The following is a 25,440-nucleotide window of genomic DNA, read 5'->3' as shown; positions in this document are numbered from 1 at the left end:
ATACATAACTAACATCTTTATATATTATATACAATATATTACAAATATATTATATATATGCAAGTAAATACAATATGCAAGTAAGTACTATGGTTATATTTGCAAGCATATAACTACTTATAAGAACATACAGTGCAAAAAATCAATAATAATACTAGTGGTAATGTGAATAAAGTTGTGAATTTCATTTTCAATGGATTCTACCATTTTAATATGGGTAGCCACAAGCATGCTAGGTAATATCAACAGTGAAAATAGGGTGTAACAGAAAAAATATTTTTACCAGGTATAGACAGGTGTTGAGGATGAAAAGATTAAATTACTACAATGAAAAATCTGAGCAACAAAGATTTATCAGAGATGAAAAGACAAACAATTTGTTTGATCCTTTGTCCGAAATTACAAATTTTCTAAGTACCAACTACATCAGTGTAGTTGGTAGTCTACACTGGTAATAGTTGGTTTATCCAGATGTATTCACAAAGTGCACTGTATTTTTGTGTATTTATATCTCTTTTAAATTACCCTGTCTGCATTTGTATTTTCTGGGTCAACTAGGGAAAAAAATAAAATCTGTATGCAATATCCCTCTCTTACAGTAAAAAAAAAAAAAAATGAAAGTGTCTTCTAGCACACTGCACATTCTTAAAGATTTCTGGTATCACAGTAGCAAATAAAGGTATTATGCCCTGCCTGGAGGTGCTCCAAACACCTCAGGATACAAACTCATTAGGATATATCCCCAGGAAATGAAACAAAGGAATGAAACTTAATGGCTATTAAACAAGTTACTGTACAAGGGAGTTAACACGTTGACTGCCAGACCTTTTTACAAGGTTCCTTCCCGTGTGCCAAAACACGTTTACATGTACAAACATACTTTTTTGAAATGTTATCTAGTCATATATCATCAAAATGATGTGTCTATGTGTATGTAAGCATACTCGTCAACGGCACTGTCAAAGCACTTTTTATTGACTATGCCAAGTGCGAATTATCTCGTTCGCTTTTTGCATGGGTTGGTATATGTTCAAATGGCGCCAACACCTGTGCCGTTCGAGTGTACTACCGGCAACATAACAAAAACAAACATAACTTGTCATTTGTATGTTATCGTCTAGGTGTATCTTCCCTAAACTACCAGACGTTGAGTCTGTGGTTCTACAATGTATAACAAAGAAGTTATAAATGCTAGAATGTTACCCCCGTTTTGACGAGCATATTCATACTATTTCGCCAACAGGAACACCCTGTGGGCAAGTACACGCGTCGCTGGCAGCCAATGTGTTAAACAGAATATGAAGTAATAATTGAGCACAGAAACCACGAATGAACTGAAAAGAACAAATGATGCAGGCACATACTAGAAAATGTACACAATTAACGAAATTTGTTATACCTCTTCGATTTCCTCATTTGGGTTCAACAAGGAAGGAATCCCTGTTTTTTCATTCTTTTGTGCCAATGAAAAAACAAACGAAATAGTGTTTATTACAAAATTTGCATCAGTACATATCACATCAAATATAGAAATTGTTAAGTGCACACACAGCATTTTAGAATGACAAACATGTAACTAAGACCAATTAAAAAAAAACATGTTTCTTGTTCTTGCCTCCTTTCCTTTTATTTGGATCACATATTAAAACACCCCAACATCTTTTTTTTTTAAACAATGAATATTCATATGTGCCTATAAGTATGTTAATTATATAAGGCTTGGCCAAGTTCGAAGGAAAATAATGAGCCTTACCCTTCTCATTCTCAAAAAATCAGAACAAGAAACACTTTCCTCTTTTTAGTTGGCCTAACACTGAATATTACATGTTTGCAGTAATAATGAGGAATTTGAAGTGATCTTAGATATAACTACCAGCTTATAAGAGCATACATTTGAATAAGTTTTAATTTATTAGGTGTCTATTGGAAAAACAGGCTGGCTGGTTTTTCCATACTCTGATCAAGTAGGCAACATAATAATACAGTATATATCAATTGTACAAGTAAATTTTACTCATATAATGCCTGCTTTTTTGAAAAAATTTGCTGCCTGTAGGTTTTTGATCAACTAGATTTTTATAAGCAGGTGTTTATTGTATACACACACTATAACTACAGTGTACTAAAATGTTTACAGTGAACTGGCGTTGTAATCAAAGCAATTAATGTTAAGGCCAACTCAGATAACATGGTACAAAGCAGGCTGATGTGATTTCTTATCACTTCAGGTCTGTGTGCTGTGTGAATTAAACGCAAACAAACAGTCGTGTCATAGAATATTAAACATGTTCCTGACAATAAATCGTGCTGGGATTAGTCTACAACGCTGTTTGAGTTGGCCTCTATACTTTAGCAGGCAGACTATATAGCCAGCAGCCATGGCATGTGTCAACCACTACTGACAGGGAAACCGAAAGCCCTGCCTTCCATGACTTCAATGGATTATATATTTAAAGTAATTAAAATCAAATTTCTTTACAATATTCAATAGAAATAATAAACTCAATGACTCCCCACTACCCACCCAAACCTAGCAGTCTCAACTTTTACTGGATGTAAAAATAAAAGAAAAAAAAGCATAGTTTTAAAAGTTCAAATATTTTTTTAATACTAATTTAGCATTCCTGTGAATTTTAGGCCCTGGAGATACTTGTTTGTGATCATTAACATTATTATTATTACATAATAAGAAACTAAAGGCTATAAGGAGAGTTGAAAACCCTGATATTTAGTAATATAAAGAATTCCATATTGGGAGCAGCAACTTACATTATTGATCCAAATAAAATGCATGAAAATGGTTTTGGTTAGCAATAAAATTTCAAAAAATAATAATAATGAACTGAATGACAGTGAAAAAATAAAGATTTGTAGAAATGAAACAAATGTTTGAACAAATAATTTAGTAGTTTAGTTGACAGTCGAATTACCTGTGTTTTTTTACCAATGCATACAACAAATGTCTAAAAAAAATAAAACATAGATATACCGGTACATATATATAAATACTAGTCTATGGCTAAGGATTTCAAGAGGAATGGGTAATTTAAACCTGTGACCTAATGTTATTATCTACGAACCATTTAGATTTGACCTATGAACCATGGATATATTAATAACATTAAATACAAAGATTGGTATATAGACGAATCCAAGAGAATTTTTTGATTGTCGCGCTCTTTTGTTGACTCCATTACTGGGGTGGCAATTTCCGAAGTCGGAAGATGTCTAAATACACAAAATATACATTACTTTGATAAATTTTTAGTTTGAAGACTGATGGCAATATTCAGCTGCAAAATAAAATGCTGGATTTCTCAATGGTACTGTGTTTATAACCACACCACATTGACATTTTAGGAGTAGGCCTAGGAGTAGGGACTCCCCAGTAATGGTGTCGACAAGAGAGCGCAATTCTTCTTGGATTCGTCTATACATGAAAAAACAAATGAAGAAAATTAAATGTTAAAAAGAAACCCATGTGATGAATAAAATGTAAATTAAATGCACAAATACCTGTACGTGAACGAAGACATCGCTAAACAGTAGAAACCAATGAACAGATAGTCTGCTGGCATTTACCAACTGTAGTGAATTCTTCCTACTGTCTCGAATAACTCTCCGGTCTGCATTTTTTATATTTTCCTGTCAGAATCGGATTTGAAAAAACATATAACTCATGCTTTGACATCAAATTTGAGTTAAAGGATAAAGATCATTGGGCTCCCTTTTTTGATTACACACACTAGCTAGTTGTGGGCTGGGGGAGAAATCATTACCATTGGATAAAAATTGATTCTCTTCAAATAGCCCCTTAGAGTTGTCGGATTACCAACCAAATCTGTGATTGCAGTTGTTAATATTGTGGTCTAAAGTCACACTTTATTTTATTTAAACCATAAAATCTCATACTTGACCTTCACTATGGGTTTTACTCCAATAACCTGACCAATGGCCCTGTGTGGCCCCTTGGTTAAGAATGTTGGATATGATGGGCCCTTTGTCAGCAACATTGTGGATCCACCACTGTTAACTTTTAATGAAAATGACAAAAAGATGGTTTCCCAATGTACTAATCAAAATCAACCGATTCATCACTAGCCACTAAGTGCAAGCTCGGTAGTCTAGTGAGGTCATGGGTTCGATTCCCACCCGATTCACTTGCAAATTTTTTTCTTAAGTATTTGGGATTGTACCGAGTATTCGGTACAATAACACGTCAGCTAGGGCAACACATCACTCCTATGATATATTCCTGACACAAACTCCACTGAAATAGCATTTGCCGTACCTGCTGCTAATTGTGAATTGGATTCAACGCTAGCCACAAAGTGCAAGCTTAGTAGTCTAGTAGTTATGCCATCAGGCTAGTTATCTGGAGGTTGTGGGTTCGATTCTCACTTGAATCAATTGCAAATTTTTTTTTTTTGCAAGTATTTGGGAACGTACTGAGTATTTGGTACGACAACACATTAGGGCAAAAGATCACTCCTAAAATCAAACTTCTTAGGACAGGAACATAAACTTCATTACACAGAGGTATTTTTGCCAATTTATTTGTCCTAACCTGTAGTTTAGGTGGGCAAGACTCCCAAAATGTCCTGGTCTCTTCTGCTATTTCCTGGTGCTTCTTCACATCCTTAGAAAGATTGTCCCATAATGCAGTTGTATCCCTTAGCAACATACATTCTTGGGATTTCTGGAATTACAAATTGCATTTTAAACTTACTATAAGTGGATTTGGATATTCAATACCAAGAATGCAAAATTAGTTTTTAATCTGTTTACACATTACTATGTTATTGTTGTAGAGATGTAGCAAGGCTGACTACTGCACAATTTAACAACTGTATGTGTTCCGTGTATTACGATGTACATGGCCACGCACTGAGAGATACTATCTTTTTACCATCAGTAACATCTCCCAATTACAACCCTTCCAATTACGAACTCTCGATTTTACGAACTAAATTTGCGGGGCGATGTCTTTAAGAATTATATTTTTTAACTACAAAAACACTTAAAATTGTATTTAAAAGTCTACAAAAATAATATAAAATGTTACATCAGATCATAAGAAATAAAACATATAAACCAATAAATTGACTTTGTATTAAGCAAGAGATATCGATCGTTTGCAGCCGAGATATTCCATTTGAGCTGGGTATGCTTGTTCAGGCAGCTAATGTACTTTTTTTTTCACTGGGAGAACTCTTTAAATGGATTTGCAATTTGTTTTTGCTATTACACACTGTAATGGTCATGTTTTCATTCTGAAATCAGTTAAAATGAACTCTCTTTGGACGAAGGGGTACCTAATTGGGAGATGCTACTGTGTTATCACAATGTATGCTATTGTCATCATTATCACTCTCACCGGTGAGTATAGCTGGCTAAGTCTATGCAAAATATCACTGTAGACTAAAATTCTATCAACCGGCCGTTTGAACAAATTTCTGAGCATGCTGCCATAGCCTTCCGCCTTGAGTTCTGCACCGACCAAGTCAGTCAACACTGCCTCATGTTTACTCAGAGAATCACTGCAAAAATAATACCAAGCAATAATTAGATTTAAAGAAGAAGAAAATAATTAGTTAAAAAGAAAATTATAAAAAGAGGCAAATGTATATATCAATGTTTTTTAACAAATTATTTTAAAATATACTTTTCCTTCTTGTACCCAAGGTTGGTGTACTTCCTGGCATTAAATATACAGTATATATTTTTTTTTAAGTTTGAAGTTGAACTGTAACTTGTTGGTGATGAGGGTCACTGTCCAATGCTGTGCTCAAATCCTGTCAATGTGATTTGTGATTAATTTTTATAAGTATAGTTTACTGAACCTATTTTTAGTTCCAGGGCCACCTTACCGTTCGCAGCACTTGCTAGGAATTCAATTTAATTGAATAAAATGTAGAGAGGTATGTAATTAAAACAACTCTAAATGCTAAGCCTCAGATACTCAAAAGAGTATCACAAATACATTGTTCCATCCTGTACTCAATGATTTCTTTTATGTTACAACATAAATATCCTTACTCTCTATTCTGTGATTGGCTGTGATGGAAAACATACTATAAATTGTATCTACACATGCTCGGATATTATTACAACCTAGAGCAGGAGTGGGCATAAAATTGGGTTGAATGGCCAAAACTGAATCTGATTTAACACTGAGGACCGCATCCAACTTTGACAGAAAAAAACCTTCATGGACTGATTTTATACCACTTTATGACCAGTTTGATATTACTCTTTCAGTGTTAGGCCATAAGAGCAAGGGGATTTTTAGCCAAAGATGGTAGGCAGGCCAAACACTTAGTGTTGTCGAACGCCACATGTAGCCAACAGTTCACACTTTGCCAACCTGTGATCTAAAGCTACATAGCTCAAACACACTCAATGCAGAGCTATGACATTTGCATATATCTGACTGTCTTTATATTCCAAAGGTAGATGTGCCCCCATCATACCAAAGATACTAGAAATACAAGATAGAGTTCTCGCATTGAAAAAATGAGGCGGAAGTCGTGCCCAACGTAGGCGGCGTCCTTCATTTTAACCGTGCAAGTTTCCTATACTTCGTGCCTAACGTACAGGGCGCCCTTCTGTCGCTTAGTATATCCAGACGCAAAAGGCGCCCTTCCTTTTCCACTAATGGAGGAAAACTTTCTCACTAAGAGTGCGTCCGGCCATGCGAATGCGATTCTGCCCTGTATTGTTGTTTTATCAACCTGTGATCTAAAGCTACATAGCTCAAACACACTCAATGCAGAGCTATGACATTTGCATATATCTGACTGTCTTTATATTCCAAAGGTAGATGTCCCCCATCATACCTTGTAAGTTTACCCAGATGACTGAAGCCTGCAACATTGATCAGCTGGCAGACAGCCTTGGAGTACTTGGCAAAGATCTCAACATACTCTTCTTTGTTCTTCAACAGCAGTAATTCTGATACATCAAGACGCTGTTGCAGAATGGATGTAAGTTGTACAGCTGTTTGACAGACAAGGTTTGAGACGCTGTTGAAGGTGTCGAGGAAGTCTTGGTATGGCTGTTCATAGATGCTACCAAGCAAAATTTTGGATATATCTACCCAAAGACAAGATTAAACATTAAATTTTTTATAACCACAATGGTAAAGCATTTAAATCTACATCAGGGGTTGGCATAAAAATGAGTTGGATGTCCAAAGTGAATTTTTGATTTACCCTGAGGTAACTTTGATGTATACAAAATATTCATGCATTGGTTTTATTAGCCTTATGCTTAGTTTTTATACTTCACTCATGATCAGCATTTAAGCCGTAAAAATAAGGGGTCTTCTAGCCAAAAGATGGTATGCATGTGGTTTTACATTTATGTTTATGGGTAGCAACAAAATGATGTCAAGCTGCATGTGTCGCACAGGCAACACTTTGTCCTCCTGTGCTTAACATTCTAAATAAAGTCTAAATTTCTATGTACAAATACTAATCAATAAAAAATAGAATTATGATCATCACTAATTTGAGTTGAAAATTTCACCTCAAATTAGTGATGATCATAGTTGATATGATATTTAATATCATATAAACGATCTTTATTATACTGTATTTAACTAGGAATTCCCAATCAGCAAGTCTGATTTTCAGAGGAGTTCTCAATAAATAAATGATTGACTGATTAAAATAAATAAATATATAAATACAAACTTTACCAGCTGTCTGTAGAGACCTGATGACTGTTGACTTGACCGTACTCAGTTGGGCAAATAGATTGCGTTCCAAGGCCGCAAACTCACAAAAGCCTGCCACCAATCCATTTGTGTTACGATCAGATACACAGGCACATGAATCACCAGCTGCTGCCACGCCTAATGCCCATCCACACTACAAAGGAGAAACACAATAATAAAAATAAAACCTGGTTTTCATTAAATTGATACACCATCGATATAGCAAATGCTACACTGCATAGCAGTCCATGATGCAATCAGGAAGGCTCCCTGTCTTGTCACCAACAAATCATTTTCAATGTTTTGGGTCAGCTGTGCTTGGCCAACACAACATGTTTTTGGCCTGATCATGATGCTCAAATCAGTGCCGATGTAGTGTCCCACCAGCCAACTTAGAGCATATTAGCACACTTCGTCCAGTCTTCAGGTCCCTAACAGATATGAAGGCCTCATCAATCTTTACAAGGAAACAAACTATTAGTTTGTAAACACACACTTATCTGTATACAGAGGTAGCTCCAGAAATTTGCGGACGAGTGGTCCGGCATGTCCGACAAAGGGGTCCGAACCAAGGGGCCGACTAGAGCCTCAATCATGGTCCCGGATTAGAAATTCCTGATAGGGTTCACGGAGAGAGCTTTTACGGCTTAGTATGGCCCGAAATTGGGCTTTTAGACCACAACATTAGAGACTGGTGATCAAAATAACGTTTAGGGGTGGGGGGAGTGAAACCAATTTGCAAACAAAAAAGCCCCATTTCCCATATCAAATCTTTTGTTACCTCTTTCCTAATAAATGCCATTCGTTCCGGTTGTTTGGCTCTGGCTGCATATTTGACCGTAGGGCCTTTTGTGATGCTAACAGTGGCCTGCTTTCTACTCTTTGCACTACCCTCCCGTCCTCCATCTTTACTTGCACTGGTATCTTTCTCACTTGACTGGGCTTTGGCTTCTTTTAACTCAGCTAAACTATTTTTGACAAACCAAACACAGGAGATAAACATTAGGTAACATTTTACATCACATTTTAAAATTGAGAAATGTGTTTTTTTTTTACATATATAAGAATGTGTTTATTTTTTACATATATAGTATATGTATACTTTTCAAAAGTAAGTGACCTAGGAAGTGTTTTTCTTTGTCTTTGGATACAGCAGCAACCACATAAAATGGGCAACCTCCTTTGCTCCATAAAGTTCTAAACTTAGTTATACTAAAGAAGTACTGTAGGTAACTTGTATCCAAATATAAGAAAGAAAATACAGTATATTTTCTGAAAATCAATGAGTCATTTAACATAATATATAATATAATATAACAATATACAAACTCTTAGTAAGTGAAGTAATTTGATGAGTGAATTATACTACAGTTAGTGGACTGGAGTTTAATAACTTTGGGTATAATACGTTTGCTTTCCAATCCCATAGTCCTGGATTCCATTCCTGTTATGGTAACAATTTTTTTTTTATGACGACCAAAGGCTCATAATAAGACTTAGACTATGTACAGCATCTTGTGTTAATGTTTGTCCTGTGAAGGAATTTGCCACTTAAAAAATGATTAAGCTCAGTGTTATTCTTATACATCAGGCATATTCTTGGCCTTGGTCCTAAAACAAATAATACAAATAATAAAATAATACATTTTCTGTAGGCTCATATATTATATTTAATAAATATCCATTAATATTATCATTACCAAAATACTGATAATATTATGAACAGAAAACATCTCATATTTTGGTATTTTAAAAACAAAACAATCTCATTCATTTAATAAAATATAGCAAAACTGTACTGATTTTTAAAAAAAAAGTTAAATTATTGATGATTAATTTATGTAATATTGATGTCTGAGAGTATTTTCAGTACATCTCCAGGATGATTTGCATAATTAATAATTACAAATAGGAAACCTAATTATGAATTTCAGAATAGCTTCCTTAATGTAACACAATTTCAAAGAGATGCAATGATAGTTCATGAATGCGACTAAATTACAGGTTTAGCATTTAGATATATAAAAATTAGACTGAAAAAAAGGACAAGATGAATTTACATTTTACTTTTAATAAAATTCAAGTGAGATGTACATATGTAGTGATAATTGAAACAACATTAAGAACATGTTTATTGCTCTAAACTGTATAGATTATGCAAATTAAATGTTAAATTTAAAGAGGCTTGGCATGAAACATCTTTATTATTAACACTAAATCAAACTCCACAATTAAAATACTAAATTTATGCAAGGATGGACACGAAATTCAATTTAAATTTATTTCAGAAAAAGTAACAAAAATAAGGAACATAATGCTGCTGCCTTCTATGAACTGCCAAGTGGCTGTCCTGCACGAGAAATAACGCCAAGAGTTAACTTTAAGTAACAAAACATGTTTGTAATTAGCTGAATAAATTATGTATAAAATGTTCAATTTAGACATGGTTGGGTAAAATAAATCATCAGGAATTGATGAAACTCAGGTCTGTATTGTATTAAATACATTATGAAAATAAAATGCTAAATTCAAAGAGGGTAGACCTATTGCAAAAAAATAAAAATAAAATAAAGCTGCCCCCATCCCTTATTGCTTCTAAGGTTCCATAAAATAGCAGTGTAAACAAATCTAAACATGGGCATTTGTGGGACATGTGCATATTCCTAGCCTTGTTCTTATTGGCCAATTGAGTTTGATTGGCATCTGGAAAGGTCCATTGTAAAACTGGGTAAACTGTACAATGGCCTAAAATAATGATCACAAGCAAAGTATGTAAAACAATATAGGGCCATATCAATGACAGTTTATCTTAGCACCCTTCATTTCACTTTTTTATTTATGCACTTTCATATTAATTTATGAAGATATATTTTCTGCATACTTCCATATTAAAGGTATTTTCCTGGTGGCCTCGTATTCCTACTTCTGTGAATGAGGTTTTATATACCATTTCATATTACAGTGAATTTCTTCCCCACAACTTCATACTTTCTTTATGCACCCTTAAATGAGACATACCTAGGTTGTTTTCCCAAGTAGTAAATATCAGGTTGGTTGTTACTGCCATCTGCGAGTAGGAGCGTGTGAGCAGATCCTGCTGCTGCATCCCACACAATAGAACCATTTGGAATCTAAAAATAGAAACTGATAGTAGGACATGCGAATATAAAGAATGGTTTGTGTGAAAAGAAAAAAAATGCCTATATAAGGTATAGACGTTGAGCAAATGCCGAGAAAAAAAGACACGGTGAAAAAAGTAATGCCTAAAGGAACAGAGAGTAAGAGCTTTGCAGTGGTAAAGTACACTTACTTTAATTAATGAGAAATTAGTGCTTAGAAGGTGTATGGATTTATGGGAGGCATTATATGCATGTAAGTTGCATTATACGATGAAAATTGAATTGTAATTGAAAAATTTTGTAAAAGAAGGTTAATTAGAACCCGAAGAAAATTACTTTAAATTTTATATCAAGTATGAACAATTAAGCAATTCCTTGAATCAATGAACCCTAATAAACTAACAAACTGAACGTTTAATAGGAATATTCTAGACCTATTTTTAAGACTCAAGGAACGAAATTAGATGTAGGCCTACGACCAGGCAGGAGGGAGCCAAGGGTTCCTCCTCCTAGCTACTAGCCTAGCCCAGGCCGTAGCATAGCGTAGTTATAAAATCATCCCACGATTTTTACCTGTCTGCATCAACCAAAAAGTTAGTGACAGTGACTGTATTCTCTCTCGAATGCTTAAAAAAATGTTTATTTCTTTGACGAACGTGAAACATTACAAACAAGTTCTTCTAACACAATGCAAATTACAAAATAGTTATTCATCGTAGCCGTACTGTACTGCTGTAGTTAAACGCGTACTGCAGACACAACAGCATACACACAGCTAAAATGATTGTAAAACAATACGCACATAGTATATTGACCATATCACTATAGCAACCGATGACTGCTACAACAGTTGGTTATCACAACTAACATTCAAAGACGGCGATTGACTTATAAAAGCAATTAGTAGAGCATGCATCGTACACTAGCGGAAAATAATTATACTTACGTTAAGCTACAAATGCTTTAAAAAATGTTTATTCCTTTGACGAAGTGAAACAATACAAACAAGTTCTTCTAACACAATGCAAATTACAAAATAGTTATTCATCGTAGTCTTACTGTACTGCTGTAGTTAAACGCGTACTGCAGACACAACAGCATACGCACAGCTAAAATGATTGTAAAATAATATGCACACAGTATACTAATCATATCACTATAGCAACCGATAACTGCTACAACAGTTGGTTATCACAACTAACATTAAAAGACAGCGATTGACTTATAAAGCAATTAGTAGAGCATGCATCATACACTAGCGGAAAATTATTATACTTAGGTTAGATTTAATGCATTCAAAAATTTCTTTTGGGGCTTGCAGGCCCTCAGGAAATTTTTTCAAGCATTAAATCTAACCTTCGTATAATAATTTTCCTATAGTGTACTATGCGGAGCTCTACTAATTGCTTATTATAGGCTAAATAATGAAACCAACCTTTATTTTTTTAGGGGCTAGTTGTCCAGTGTGACCTAATTGGCCATCAGTGTTAGACCCCCATGTGTACACCTAAAAGACAAAAAACAAATCAAGGTTAACTCTTACCGAAAATAATAAAACAAAGATATAAAAGTGAATGATCTTAGTGATTTAAAAAGGCTGAAAACAAAACTGTTGCATTGCCCAAGCATAATATTTGGAAATCCAAGGTTGGATGGTAATTTTTAGGACTAAATCTAGAGTTAATGGCTAATTACCACTCACCTTTTTATTGATCAAAGCTTAAAATTTGGACCCAAAATTTGAAGTCAAAAACAACTTAAGTGTTTAAAGCTTATCCATTTTATGATTATTCTATTTTATTGATGACTGAATATCTGAAACAATTGTAGTTTTGAGACCATGTCAGCAATTTTACTCCTTTTTTAAGATGTATTGTCCACGAAAAATCGGGGAAAAAAAATATAAAAAACAATTTTAAAATTAATTTGCTCATTTTGCAGTGACATACAAATTATTAACTTTAACATAGAAATTATTGAACTTAAAAAATGTGTACCCTGATTTTTATACTGGCTAGAAGTGTTTTTATCCTTTTCTTGCTGTTAGTGACAGTGACTGTATTCTCTTTCGAATGCTTTAAAAATGTTTAATTCTTTGACGAATGTGAAATATTACAAACAAGTTCTTCCAACACAATACAAATTACAAAATAAGCTAGTTTAGGTATTCATCATATCCGCACTGTACACTGCAGCGCTGATGTGTACTGTAGGAGCACAGCATGCATACGCACAGCTAAATGTAAATACGCATACAGTATACTGATCATATCACTATAGCAACCGATAACTGCTACAACAGTTGGTTATCACAACTAACATTAAAAGACGGCGATTGACTTATAAAGCAATTAGTAGAGCATGCATCATACACTAGCGGAAAATTATTATACTTAGGTTAGATTTAATGCATTCAAAAATTTCTTTTGGGGCTTGCAGGCCCTCAGGAAATTTTTTCAAGCATTAAATCTAACCTTCGTATAATAATTTTCCTATAGTGTACTATGCGGAGCTCTACTAATTGCTTATTAAAGGCTAAATAATAAAACCAACCTTTATTTTTTTAGGGGCTAGTTGTCCAGTGTGACCTAATTGGCCATCAGTGTTAGACCCCCATGTGTACACCTAAAAGACAAAAAACAAATCAAGGTTAACTCTTACCGAAAATAGTAAAACAAAGATATAAAAGTGAATGATCTTAGTGATTTAAAAAGGCTGAAAACAAAACTGTTGCATTGCCCAAGCATAATATTTGGAAATCAAGGTTGGATGGTAATTTTTAGGACTAAATCTAGAGTTAATTGCTGATTACCACTCACCTTTTTATTGATCAAAGCTTAAAATTTGGACCCAAAATTTGAAGTCCAAAACAACTTAAGTGTTTAAAGCTTATCCATTTTATGATTTATTCTATTTTATTGATGACTGAATATCTGAAACAATTGTAGTTTTGAGAACATGTCAGCAATTTTACTCCTTTTTTTAAAATGTATTGTGCACGAAAAATGGCAAAAAAAAAAAAATATATAAAAAACAATTTTGAAATTAATTGGCTTATTTTGCAGTGACATACAAATTATTAACTTTAACATAGAAATTATTGAACTTAAAAAATGTGTACCCTGATTTTTATACTGGCTAGAAGTGTTTTTATCCTTTTCTTGCTGTAAAATTGAGTATACATATTTTTAATACACTAATAATCAAGTTGATAATTTTTATGTTGCTTCAAAACAAGCAAGGTTATTTAAATAATGTTTTTTCATGGGAAAATACACCGTTAAAAAGGATTAACTTTTATTCAAATTTGTTATTTTTTATTTTTTTTTACTGTACTGATTTCTAATTTCAATTTACTCTGAAGCAATTCAGCATATGGTGCCATATAAATAATTTTAAAAAAAAAGAAAGAAAAAAAAAATGAAAAAAAAAAACTGTATTCAGTTTTTGAAAGATGACTATAATCAGCTCCAAAAACCAAAAGTTCTAATTAATAAACAATGTAGAACTGGTCAACATTGAATCCTAGTACATCATCAACCATGACAAACCAGACAGTGGGAGCGATAATCTTCATCATTATAATTAAGCTAGACAACCTGTCAATGTTGGCTTTGACTGTCTAGGACACAGCATATAACAGCGTTGTAATTAGCAGAGCAATTAAACATTAAATGCTCCAGATGGTATCAAAATGGAATATATTAAACACTATCATATAACAGTCTTTTCCTATAATGTCACTATTTTATTAGTTTCAAATTTCTCACTAAATATTTGTTACTTGATGTTTCTCTTTCCTAAAGCACTGCTAATATATATTTTTTCTGAACCAATCCAAAACAAATGATTGAAAATCTGTTTTAATCACCAAGAGTTATTTTGTTTATGATAATGCCAGTGCAACGGCACTCTATTCTAATGACCAATAAAACGGAATGCAAACTCACAGAAGAGGTGTTACTATCAATAAAAATTTGATTGCATTTACCAATAACATCAATGAAACCACTGTATTAATAAAGCACCGATTATGAGACAATAAAATATATAGTAGTTACAACTGCACTTTTCTGCGGGTGTCAAGTAACTCTTCTGATTATAAATGTATTTGAAATATTTGTAGATGTTATAATTTTTTATTATATTTAAGTTCTGTATAAGTAATAATATGTGGGTGAGAGTGCATGGGTTGTTAATTTAACAGAATTCTATGTGTAGCCTGTGTTCTATATTAAGCTTTTTATTCATTTCTTTAATTAGGTCTTTTTTCAATGTTATTAATATGCAACTTGTTGATTCTTATACTATAATTTTGTATCACAAAAAAACAGGACCATGTTGTTACAACATCCAGATATGTTATCCTGTATAAATATGTTAATAAATAAATAAATAAATAAAATGAATGATTATATCCAACTTTAATAATAAATTTAGAAAAATAAAAATGTTTTGAATTTTATAATAAACAGATGTTAGTATTAATAAAATTATTGAGTAAAAAACAATAATGAAATAATAAGTAATAATGAATTATACAATTTAAATAACAGCAATAATAAATAATATCAAAAATAGTAATAATATTAAGAATTCTACAATTATAAAGGAATGATTCAAATATACAACAAAAATACTGTAAATAAATAAAAATAATGGAAAGAATACGGTATTCACATGTCATCAACAATTAAAAAAATATCCTAATTTTACAGAAAATAAATGTAGGGAGCTTAAGAATATTGATTGTGTACACTTTCTGATGTTTTGATCAAATTTTAACACTGGCAGGTGAAATAAACAACAGTACTTTAATGTACAGCTGGTCATAAGCACTTGATTTTCAACATCAGTGAGATAAAATGCAGACTGATATTAATTAACAACCTACAACATACAGTACAACCGATTCTGATAAGCATCAACTGTGAAGCTATCAAAGGCGTGATACTGCAAGTCTAGCATAAGTAATTTTCATTCCAGGAACCATTATTAAGTGTATAACCCTTACTACAGTGACAGTAAATGATGCATAGGTTAAATTCTTTGTATGGCCTGTTTACTGTACTTGAGTTAAGTAAGTGTAAGCAATCCTGAAACCATTACAAGTGTAAAACCTAAATTTACAGTGGCAGTAAAGTATGCATAGATTAAATTCTCTATATGGCCTGTTTATATACTGGAGATTGTATTGCAGTAAAATCCAATTTCATATGGTAATATGCGAGTACAGTAAATTAATTATTATGTAATGACAACAATAATAAATAATAAATAATAATAATAATAAAAAATTTAATGACGATGACGGTGGTGAAATTAATAATAATACAGCAATAACAATATTATGTATTATTCTCCTGAAGACGATTGAAGTCAACTCAATTCTCAACCAACACCAACAGTTCTTTTCGGAACTATCCATGTGGTATACCACACGCATTGATATATTTTTACTTCACCATGCAAACCTTCAAACAACATTAATATTGATTAAAATTATATAGTAATATTGTCATTAATAAAATAAAATAAAATTAATACAGAACGAGAAATGATTAGAATAATACAAACAAAAATTATATAAAAATAAGAAATGATTATAATATCAATAAAAATACATAACATTAATAATTAATAATAATTAAAGTCTATTCACATTTTGTTTGAAATTTCGAATGCTTGTCAACAAATTCAAATAAAAAAAACAAGCGTCCTATACTTAAAGGGAAAATCTACACTATTGCCTTCATTACTATATAGTTGAGTATGCTTAGCAATTAAATAGTCACCGATACTACAGGAAGTTTAAAATCTAAATTTGTTATTATAAAAACCTATTAATTATTAAACATTGAGCAAGTGTCTTGCCTTGCCTAATGAAAAATACAGAGTATTGGACACAAACTCATGTCCTTATAGTTGAGACTCAATGCATAACTGATGAGCTGACTGCTCATCAAACACTTCCTACAGAGTGATGTATCTACAGAGGAGAGGAGGTGCTGCGGCACACCTTCCAACGTCCACAAAAAAAATTGTGCCTACCACCCACAGGAAATTGCTTGAGAAAAAAGCTGCACTGAGTTGTTAAAAATTCCCTGGTATATACATTTTTTTGCCAGCTAGGTCTCCCTCGCTTAATCCTTAAGCCCTCCATTTAACCTCCGTGCCTCCCAATCAGCTTCCCCACAGCAATACTCCACTGCACCTACATTGAACATGTATCATTTATTGTTAAATTTAATGGTATTTATTATGTAATACTCTAATTATAATAATAAAATCACCTTATAATTGAACTACTTAAAAAACTATACATTGCCATCATGAATAATTCATTACATATGGTGGTCTCTGCAATATGCTACAATACTATTTAAATAATAAATGTAGTTAGTAGAATGCTATGGAGTCTTGACATCATAGTTGAAAGGCTCACATCTTGTTCACATACTTAATATTTCATTTCATTTATTCAAAATAACCTCCAACAAGGAGAAGCAAAGAAATACAATCAAAACAATGCAATTGAAAGCAGTCAACATTTTTAATGGAGCGTTTGAAGTTGCTACGATAAGTTTCATTAAATATATATTTGCAAAGAGAAAAGTCTGATTGATTTGCAAACCGATTTTTAATCCTATCAACAAGTGTATTCTTTGAAAAAGGTATACTGTATCTTTTTCCTGGTCGAAGGTGAGCATAAAAAGATCTCGCCTTGGATGTATTATTCATAATTTGGCGTACAAGGTCCAGTTGGCGCGTAATGAGAATATCATTTATTTTTGGAACGTTTGAGGCATGTAACAGGGGTGTAGTTTTACAGTATTTGTGAAGACCAAATGTTGCTTTAATAACCTTATTCTGTGTAGTTTCTATGGTGGTCTAAACTTTAACCAGCTCTGCATTACAGTATGTACAATGAATGAATCTTTCTTCTTTCTTTCTTTTATTAATATTTCAAGAGGAAATGTCCCATTCAGCAAAGCTGATTTTCCCGGGAGCCTCATCACAACAAACAAATTACAAAAGAGACATAAAGCAGAGCAAAGAGCAAAAACAACACATTCATTAAAAAAAAAAACGCCAATATAAAAATGTTTTTATAGTTTTTCAAAAATAGTATAAAAATATATCATTATTAAATTTTAATTATTTTCCTTTAAAACAACAATAATAATGAATGAATGAACAAGTTGAGCTGAGCATTTGGTTTAAAAGAGGTAATTTTCTCACGCCTTGTGCTGAAGACCCCAGTTGTATAGTGCTATTTCACCTAGCTGGCCACAGCACTTACTGTTGCCTGGCTATAATAATATTGACAATGTTGATTGTATTGTAGATCTAGGGCAAAGATTGGTTATAATATTAAGCTTATGGGTATCACTGTAGACATGGGAACAGATCACCGTTATGGATATGACATCACACTAATGTATTGTTAACATTGTTATTACCAACAAAACAATCCCCAATACAGTACTATCAAAACTAAATGTCAATAGGCTACCAATGTATTAGCATCCTTGGTTGGCACATATTAATATCATTTATAGAATGGATTGAATTGAATTGAATTGAATTTATTCGATGCTCATATATAAAATATAAAATATAAAATATAGAAATACAATATAGGAATTTTTTTTTACAATCATCAAAACACAATGAGCATCTGGAACACCCATTAGGCCAGGAATCCAGCCCATTTCCAATGGAGTCCAAATTGCACAATTAAAAATCATGAAAGTTATCAAAATACATATTAAAAAGGAAAAGAAAAAAAGCAGCATTTAAAAACCAAGATGCACCCAATTAACTAATTATTTAGATAGAACGCAACAGTGATCAATTGTAATTATTGCAATTGAGCACTATTGCGTTCATACAGTTTTTTGATGTGTACTTTAAATGTAGCCATATTTAAAATTCATCATGTCTCTCTCACTATCTTTCATCTACTATATTATACAATATCATCATCGCCTTTCCTGCAGTAATAAAATGCAATCAAAATGTATGAATTTGTTAAAAATGTATTCAAAATAACAAAAAAAATCATAAAAAACAATTTTGTAAATTAACTTGCTTATTTTGCAATTACAGTACATAACAAATTAATTTGAGCATAGAAATATTGAAAAATATGTACCCTGATTTTTACACTGGATAATGATAATAATAATAAAAACCTTTCCAGTGACTGGAATTGTTCTATTGTCTATCATTGTTCGCTGTAAAATTATGGGTTAACAGTTTTTAACTTAACTAATTTTCCTTCAAAATGAGGCAGTTAATTTCAAAACTGATTTGTATGATTTTGTTTTGTATTTTTCATAGGACAATACATCTAACAATCTATGTTTTACCTGGCCTGAGTTGGAGATAGCTATAGAATGGCCTGATCCTGCCACCACCCGTACAATGTTCTTGTTATTGAGATGTCGAATAACAGTTGGCTGTGGCCTGAAAAAAAAAATATAATTATATAATTAGCATTCATGATCAAAAGAAAGTTATTTTTCTTGTGTATTATACTTTAATTTCAATCCAAATAAACACATTAACAGACAACAAAGAGAAGTAGATTTGTCATATATTGCTCAGGGGAAACAGCTTATTAAATTTATATCTTTAGATTAAAAGGAAAGAAATCCAAAGGTCGAAGAAGGCAGAGGTGAGAAATACTGTAGGGGTAGGAGGAGAAAGGGAATATTGACTGATGATATACAGATGGGCAGTAGTAAAACTTTATATTTTCATGAAACATACCAACAAATACATGTTCCTTTCCAACATTATTTACATAATGTCATGACTTATCAACTGTACAGTAGCATTCTTTTTTTTTCACGAACGAACGAACAAAAAAACAAATAATAAATAAAAACTTTTTAAAATCACACTCACAAAACACCATAAAATTAAACAAGTTAAATAATAACAATAATCAAATATCAAAATAAAAAAAAATATATATATATATATAAGTTTAAAGTTAACATAAAAATCTACTAGTTACTGTATAAAATAGAACCATGGGGAATTAAAAAAAACCGAAAGGTACACTTATTAATCTCAGATAAAAAAGTATAATACATAATGTAGGCCTACTCCAAGTATTGAAATACACGTCATCATGTTGGGATATTTTAACATAAATTATATCATTATTTGATTTTGACAAAATTAATGTCAAAATATTGATGATGACATTAATTAATCTTTAAATATTGAATCCCAACAAGATGGCATGTATTTCAATACTTGGAGATGTATTATACTGTAATTTTTTATTTATACATAATAGTACATAGCCTAAAGCTAAGATGGCTAAACAATTTATAGGAATTGAGAAAATCAACATTCTACTAAAATTATATAAACATTGTCATTATTATTATGCTGTAATAAAAAAAAAAAACCTAAGTGCTTTGATAAAGAAAAGGATCTGCGGTAGAGTACTGCGTGTTCTACCAACGGAAACATTTTTACTGGTTAATTTGTCTCACATAATGTTTAGCTAAGCACGCAGCACGAGACTTTACCCCTTCTCGGTGGGATTTAATGACTTAAAAAACCAACAAAACATATAGTCACTGCCTAAGCCTAGACTGGATTGATGTTAATTTATTGAGAGAAGGGTTGTCTAGGCATCCTAGATCTAATTAGTGGTTTTCTATTTTACCAACACACTAGTTGGCTGGTTATTTTTACTAAATTGACAGCTAAACCTGCTTTGAGAGAACACTTGGTACTATAAGCAAAACAAAAGGTGAGGATAAGTATTTCATTTAAAAAAAAAAGGTGCTGAACGTGTCTATTTGATTACCATCGGAAATTTTTGCGATTCTTTACTTTAGGCCAAGCCAAATTTGTTTTATGAACATTCTACACACATACTCAAAAAAATTATTCGGTAAGGAGGAATAAATAAATGCTTCTTTTAGTGATATCCTCCCAACCATAAATATTAATTCTGATCAGAAAAAATTGAATTGTTTTCATAAGTGTATGGACTGGAAGATGAAAATATTTATCCTTTTAAATGAAAACAAATTGTTTTATTTGAATCTTTTTTGGGTATTTCTAGATTTTATTTTACAGACTTTTATCTTTCATTGAACAATATGCAAAAAAGAATTACTATACCAAAATATCTTTATAATAAAAAAAGAGAAAACAATTTCATTATGTTTGCCTCAAAGGCTCCATGTAAATTATAGATGCATTCATTATAAAATATTTGTAAACCTTACCTATCTAATACATCTGCTTGGCCAAGTTGTCCAACATTTCCTTTGCCCCAGCTCCAGACTTCTGTAACCATTGTCATTTCATCTACAAGATCCTCCAGATGTGACCTTCGACCTTTTACTGGGATACAACTCATATCCAACACATTTAATTCAGGTTCTTCAACTTCAAAGTCTGCTTCTTGATGTAGTAATTCTGTACTAGGTGAGAGGCTTGATGATGTCTGATCTTTTCCCATGAAGTTGAATTTGTAATTCAAAAGTTTTTCAAGATTTGATGTCACTGATGTTGGCAAGCTTGCCAGAAGCTTGTCCTTTGATGTCTTCGCTGTCCCATGTATTGCACGATTTGTTGATGCCATCTGCTTTTCTAAAAAATCTTTAGCAGATCTACCAGTTGGAAAGGATCCTGTTAATTCTGAATCATCTTTTTCAGGATCATCTGGTACATCCTCTGTGGCAACCGGTGTTTTGAGTTCTTCATGTGCTGCTGCAGCATCAACTGTATCCTTCTCAGATTCATCCAAAACATATGTTCCTTGGCTTTCTGTGGACAATACAGAACCAGTTTCTTCCGCTTCTATTAACATCTTGCGTTCATGACTTTTCTTCAGAACGTCTTTTCTCATTGGTTTACATGGTATCTGTACATCAATACTATCTGGAGAAAAACTTCGGGTGGATGTCTCATCTACTTCTGTAACATCCTTATTCTTGCAGACATGAGTTTCTGTAATGAACACAGTGTCACCTAAATCTGAGAAAGAGTACATCTCTTGGCTACACTTAGGACATAATGTAGCATCCACATCAACATCTTCAGTTGTGACAGAGGAGTCAGTAGCTGCCTTTGGAGAACGAACCTTCTGCACTACAGCCAAGCTATGAGCAGCTCCACAACAGATATTGAGGACTTTCCTTTCACCAAATGCTGAAAGCCTTGATGGAGTGGATATGCTGTTTGAGCCAGTGCCCAACCCTAGCTGATGTCCTATTCCCCAGGCCCACACTTCTCCTTTTGTAGAAAGAGCTAAGGTGTGCATGTCCCCACAAGCAAGCTGAGTGATGACAGGATCATGGTCAGGATCATTGAACTCTACTTGTTGAGGTGTATTAATTCTGTCCAGCAGACCTGTACCACACTGACCACTATTGGAATCGCCCCAGCAGAAGACAATGCCATCTGCGCAGACCACACCTGTATGATTCAACCCACAGACAACATCAATTACATTTTCACCCTTTATATCTTTCACAAGCACCGGCTGTTTTGTAACATCACTGAATTTCTTATGCCCAAGTTGGCCATATTCTCCTGAACCATAACAGAAAACCTCATGTTCACTGGTCAAGAAGGCTGCATGCTTGCCACCAAGGGCTACCTTCTTAACATTGCGAGACTTAAAAACTGGAAATGTATTTGGAATTGTATTACTAAGGAAACCCTTCCATGTACTTGGCTTAGTGCATAATGATGTGTTCTCTTCTTTGATATCTTCATCAAGTTGTTCTCTATTTAACACAAAATGAAAAAAAAAAGAAGGAATATAATAAAACAAGGATTCTAAACATGTACATTAAATTTTTATTTTCTACAAATAACTACATTAGAAATTACAAAATTCACTTAACTTAAAAAAACAGGTTGATTGAATTAGTAAATTTTTATGTTCCTACAGTACCTAGCGGCTGCATTATGAATTGGTCATGAAATTAAAGAGCAATGTTGTAATACTTATACAGTATTTGCAAATGCGTTCGAATGTCTTTCATTTTGTGATTGGAGGTTGTTTCACAGTGATAACAGTGGCACTGGAATGCAACATATTTAAACGAATAGACACCCCTGTGTCTGAATACACTGCAGCCTTTTAAATTAAAATTTGTTTACCACAACACATCTCAAATCCTCATTAATGTTAGGTAAATAACCTATTTATCATTGCCCTTCCCTTTAATACAAAAATAAAATAGGCCTAGTTGGTTATCTCATTATGATAAAGAGGTTTTAAGCCAATAAATGTTGATCTCAGCTGGAGTGAGAAGACCATAAAATGTACACTACACGTGAATTTAGTTGGCCTAGCATTTCTAACACCGTATGGTATCCGCAGCTCTCCTGCTGCTGGGGATTAAATTCAGAGACGCTGCACAGTCCGATGCCCTACGACGACCAGAAAGGTATACCTCTCTGCCTACTGCTAAAAGACGAGCTCAAGTCCAGCCTAGCCTAGCTCTTCTCGATACGTTCAAAAATGTAATAATAAGAGGGCTAAGAAATGCTTACAGTTCAGCCATGGTAGGAGATGTAGATAACTACTAAAACCAACTACTTATTCGCATTATTTATGAATACGCCTTTTCTCGATCCTTTTTTTCATCCGATCCCACACATAAGTTGACGTGCAATCAATAAACATTGCGAAGCGCCCTCAAGTCACTATTAATTATTTGTAGATGAAGTGATTGATTTGTACCTTTATAATTGATCTTCAAGAACTAACTTATTCGCCCCTTTGAGTCTATTACATACGGTTTAAACTTCATAGAATATAATGCAGCATCATATTAATTAATGTTTTTATTGGCAAAATTGTGTTAGCTATGACGTCGAACCAGCATATCCTATGAGGCTTTAATTTTTGTTTAGAAGTATGGCACCGGTAAACACTTAAAATAATACTGAATAGAAATAGTAATATAGACCCTATTCCTAAATAAAGACACTATATTCATATGATAATAATAATAATAATAATAACACATTTTTGTCAAAGATGATATTGCTATAAATATTTCGACGTATGCCACTAAACCATCCAGGAACAAAAATGTGAATTCACATAAATACACCCCGATTCAATGTCGCACACAAAATTATAAACACAGTTTTTTGCCCAAATAAATGATTGGAACAACCTTCCATCTGAGGTCATCCATGAGAAATTACCTTTTAAATCAGCTTTAGATAGATATTATCAAAATTAAAATCAAAGAAATAAAACTTTCTTATAACTAATGAAATAACTTAATAAATCTGAGGACACGTTGCACATTGAAGCAGAAAACACATTAGACGAAAGTGCTGAAGTTGCGATGTCCCATTACCAATTCTGAGATTCTGAGAGTTTCAATAAATAACTAAAACATAGAACATGTTCATGACGCTTTAACTTTAGGATAATGGTACCGAGAAGAACTGTGAGGGCTACCATACTTCTAAATAACAATAATTAAAAACGATCAGGCCTATGCCAAAAGGAATATACATTTTTCATATGATGATAAGAAACACATTGTATTTCTGTGGTCCCAGACAAGAGGTTCACTCGCGTGGCCCAAACAATTCAATCATTTTAATTGACCAAAATACAATGGCCAATGCTTGATATGTTTAAGCATTTTCTTATAGGCCTAATTATTATCTCACTCATATGCATTTCTAAGTTAACATAATTATGTTTAATACGGGGCCTTTTGGTTTCAATTCATCCAACAAAAGGGCACATTTAGTTTAGGCTCATTGAAGATTCTGCTCCTCGTTCGACCGACCAATCAGCGGTTTGAGACATCAGAAAGATGTCTTGGCAATAGCGTGTAGCGATTTTATGGCATTGCGGAGCACGTAATTTTTATGCCAAATAACTTATCCCAAATTCATAATGGACCATTGTTTCTTTAAACAATTCACAGTCCTACATGCAATATATGCACAATATAATACTGATTTTGTTTGTAAATTTATATTTTTTATATAATTGTAGCAACTGTGAACATTTTAAATGGATATTGTTTGCGCTTTATGAAATCAAGTTATTATTATTATTATTATTGTTATTATTATTATTATTATTATTATTATTATTATTATTATTATTATTATTATTATTACTAGCACTTACTCAGACTTAAGGGGAATATCTTTTGTGTTATTTTCCAATTAACATCATGTTATTTTTTAAATTGTTCTCTAATTTCTCACTTGTCTAATTAAGGTAGGTTTTAGTAGCATTAAGTGTATTCTTCGTTTTTGTCATATTATATTATTTCGTGATCTTATATCTAAAGAATGATTCTCCTTTTCATCATCATCAGCACGAGTCATAATATCACCATCATCTTTATCATTATCTATGCATTTATCATATTAAAACAATAAAAATTGATATTGAAGACTGACGAATGTTAATACTTTTAAAAGTAGGCCCACTGTGTGACTATTTGGCCTACTCTAAATAAAATTCTTGGCTTGTAAATTAATATGGCCTAATTAAAATAAGAATTCAATCATATTTTAAATTATTATTATTATCATTATTATTATTATTATTATTATTAT

At 32.7% G+C, this 25,440-nt stretch overlaps 1 protein-coding gene across 1 annotated transcript in view; it reads right to left on the bottom strand.

Moving 5' to 3' along the window:
• Positions 1–23,512, bottom strand: part of LOC117104645 (alsin-like) — a gene marked incomplete in the record, with an annotated part of 49,482 nt that extends 25,970 nt beyond the window's left edge. Inside the window, 12 exon segments of the mRNA XM_033245525.1 lie at positions 2,931–2,963; positions 3,517–3,645; positions 4,568–4,699; positions 5,378–5,540; positions 6,840–7,095; positions 7,703–7,874; positions 8,502–8,688; positions 10,739–10,851; positions 13,393–13,464; positions 19,215–19,311; positions 21,105–22,613; positions 23,389–23,512. Coding sequence (XP_033101416.1) covers positions 2,931–2,963; positions 3,517–3,645; positions 4,568–4,699; positions 5,378–5,540; positions 6,840–7,095; positions 7,703–7,874; positions 8,502–8,688; positions 10,739–10,851; positions 13,393–13,464; positions 19,215–19,311; positions 21,105–22,613; positions 23,389–23,399 — 2,874 coding nt within the window.
• Between the last annotated feature and the right edge of the window lie 1,928 nt (positions 23,513–25,440).

This window comes from Anneissia japonica, unplaced genomic scaffold, assembly GCF_011630105.1.
Source record: "Anneissia japonica isolate Jap-2015-1 unplaced genomic scaffold, ASM1163010v1 scaffold287712_len2945570_cov188, whole genome shotgun sequence".
Classification (NCBI taxonomy): domain Eukaryota; kingdom Metazoa; phylum Echinodermata; class Crinoidea; order Comatulida; family Comatulidae; genus Anneissia; species Anneissia japonica.
This window is presented reverse-complemented; position numbering and strand designations above follow the sequence as displayed.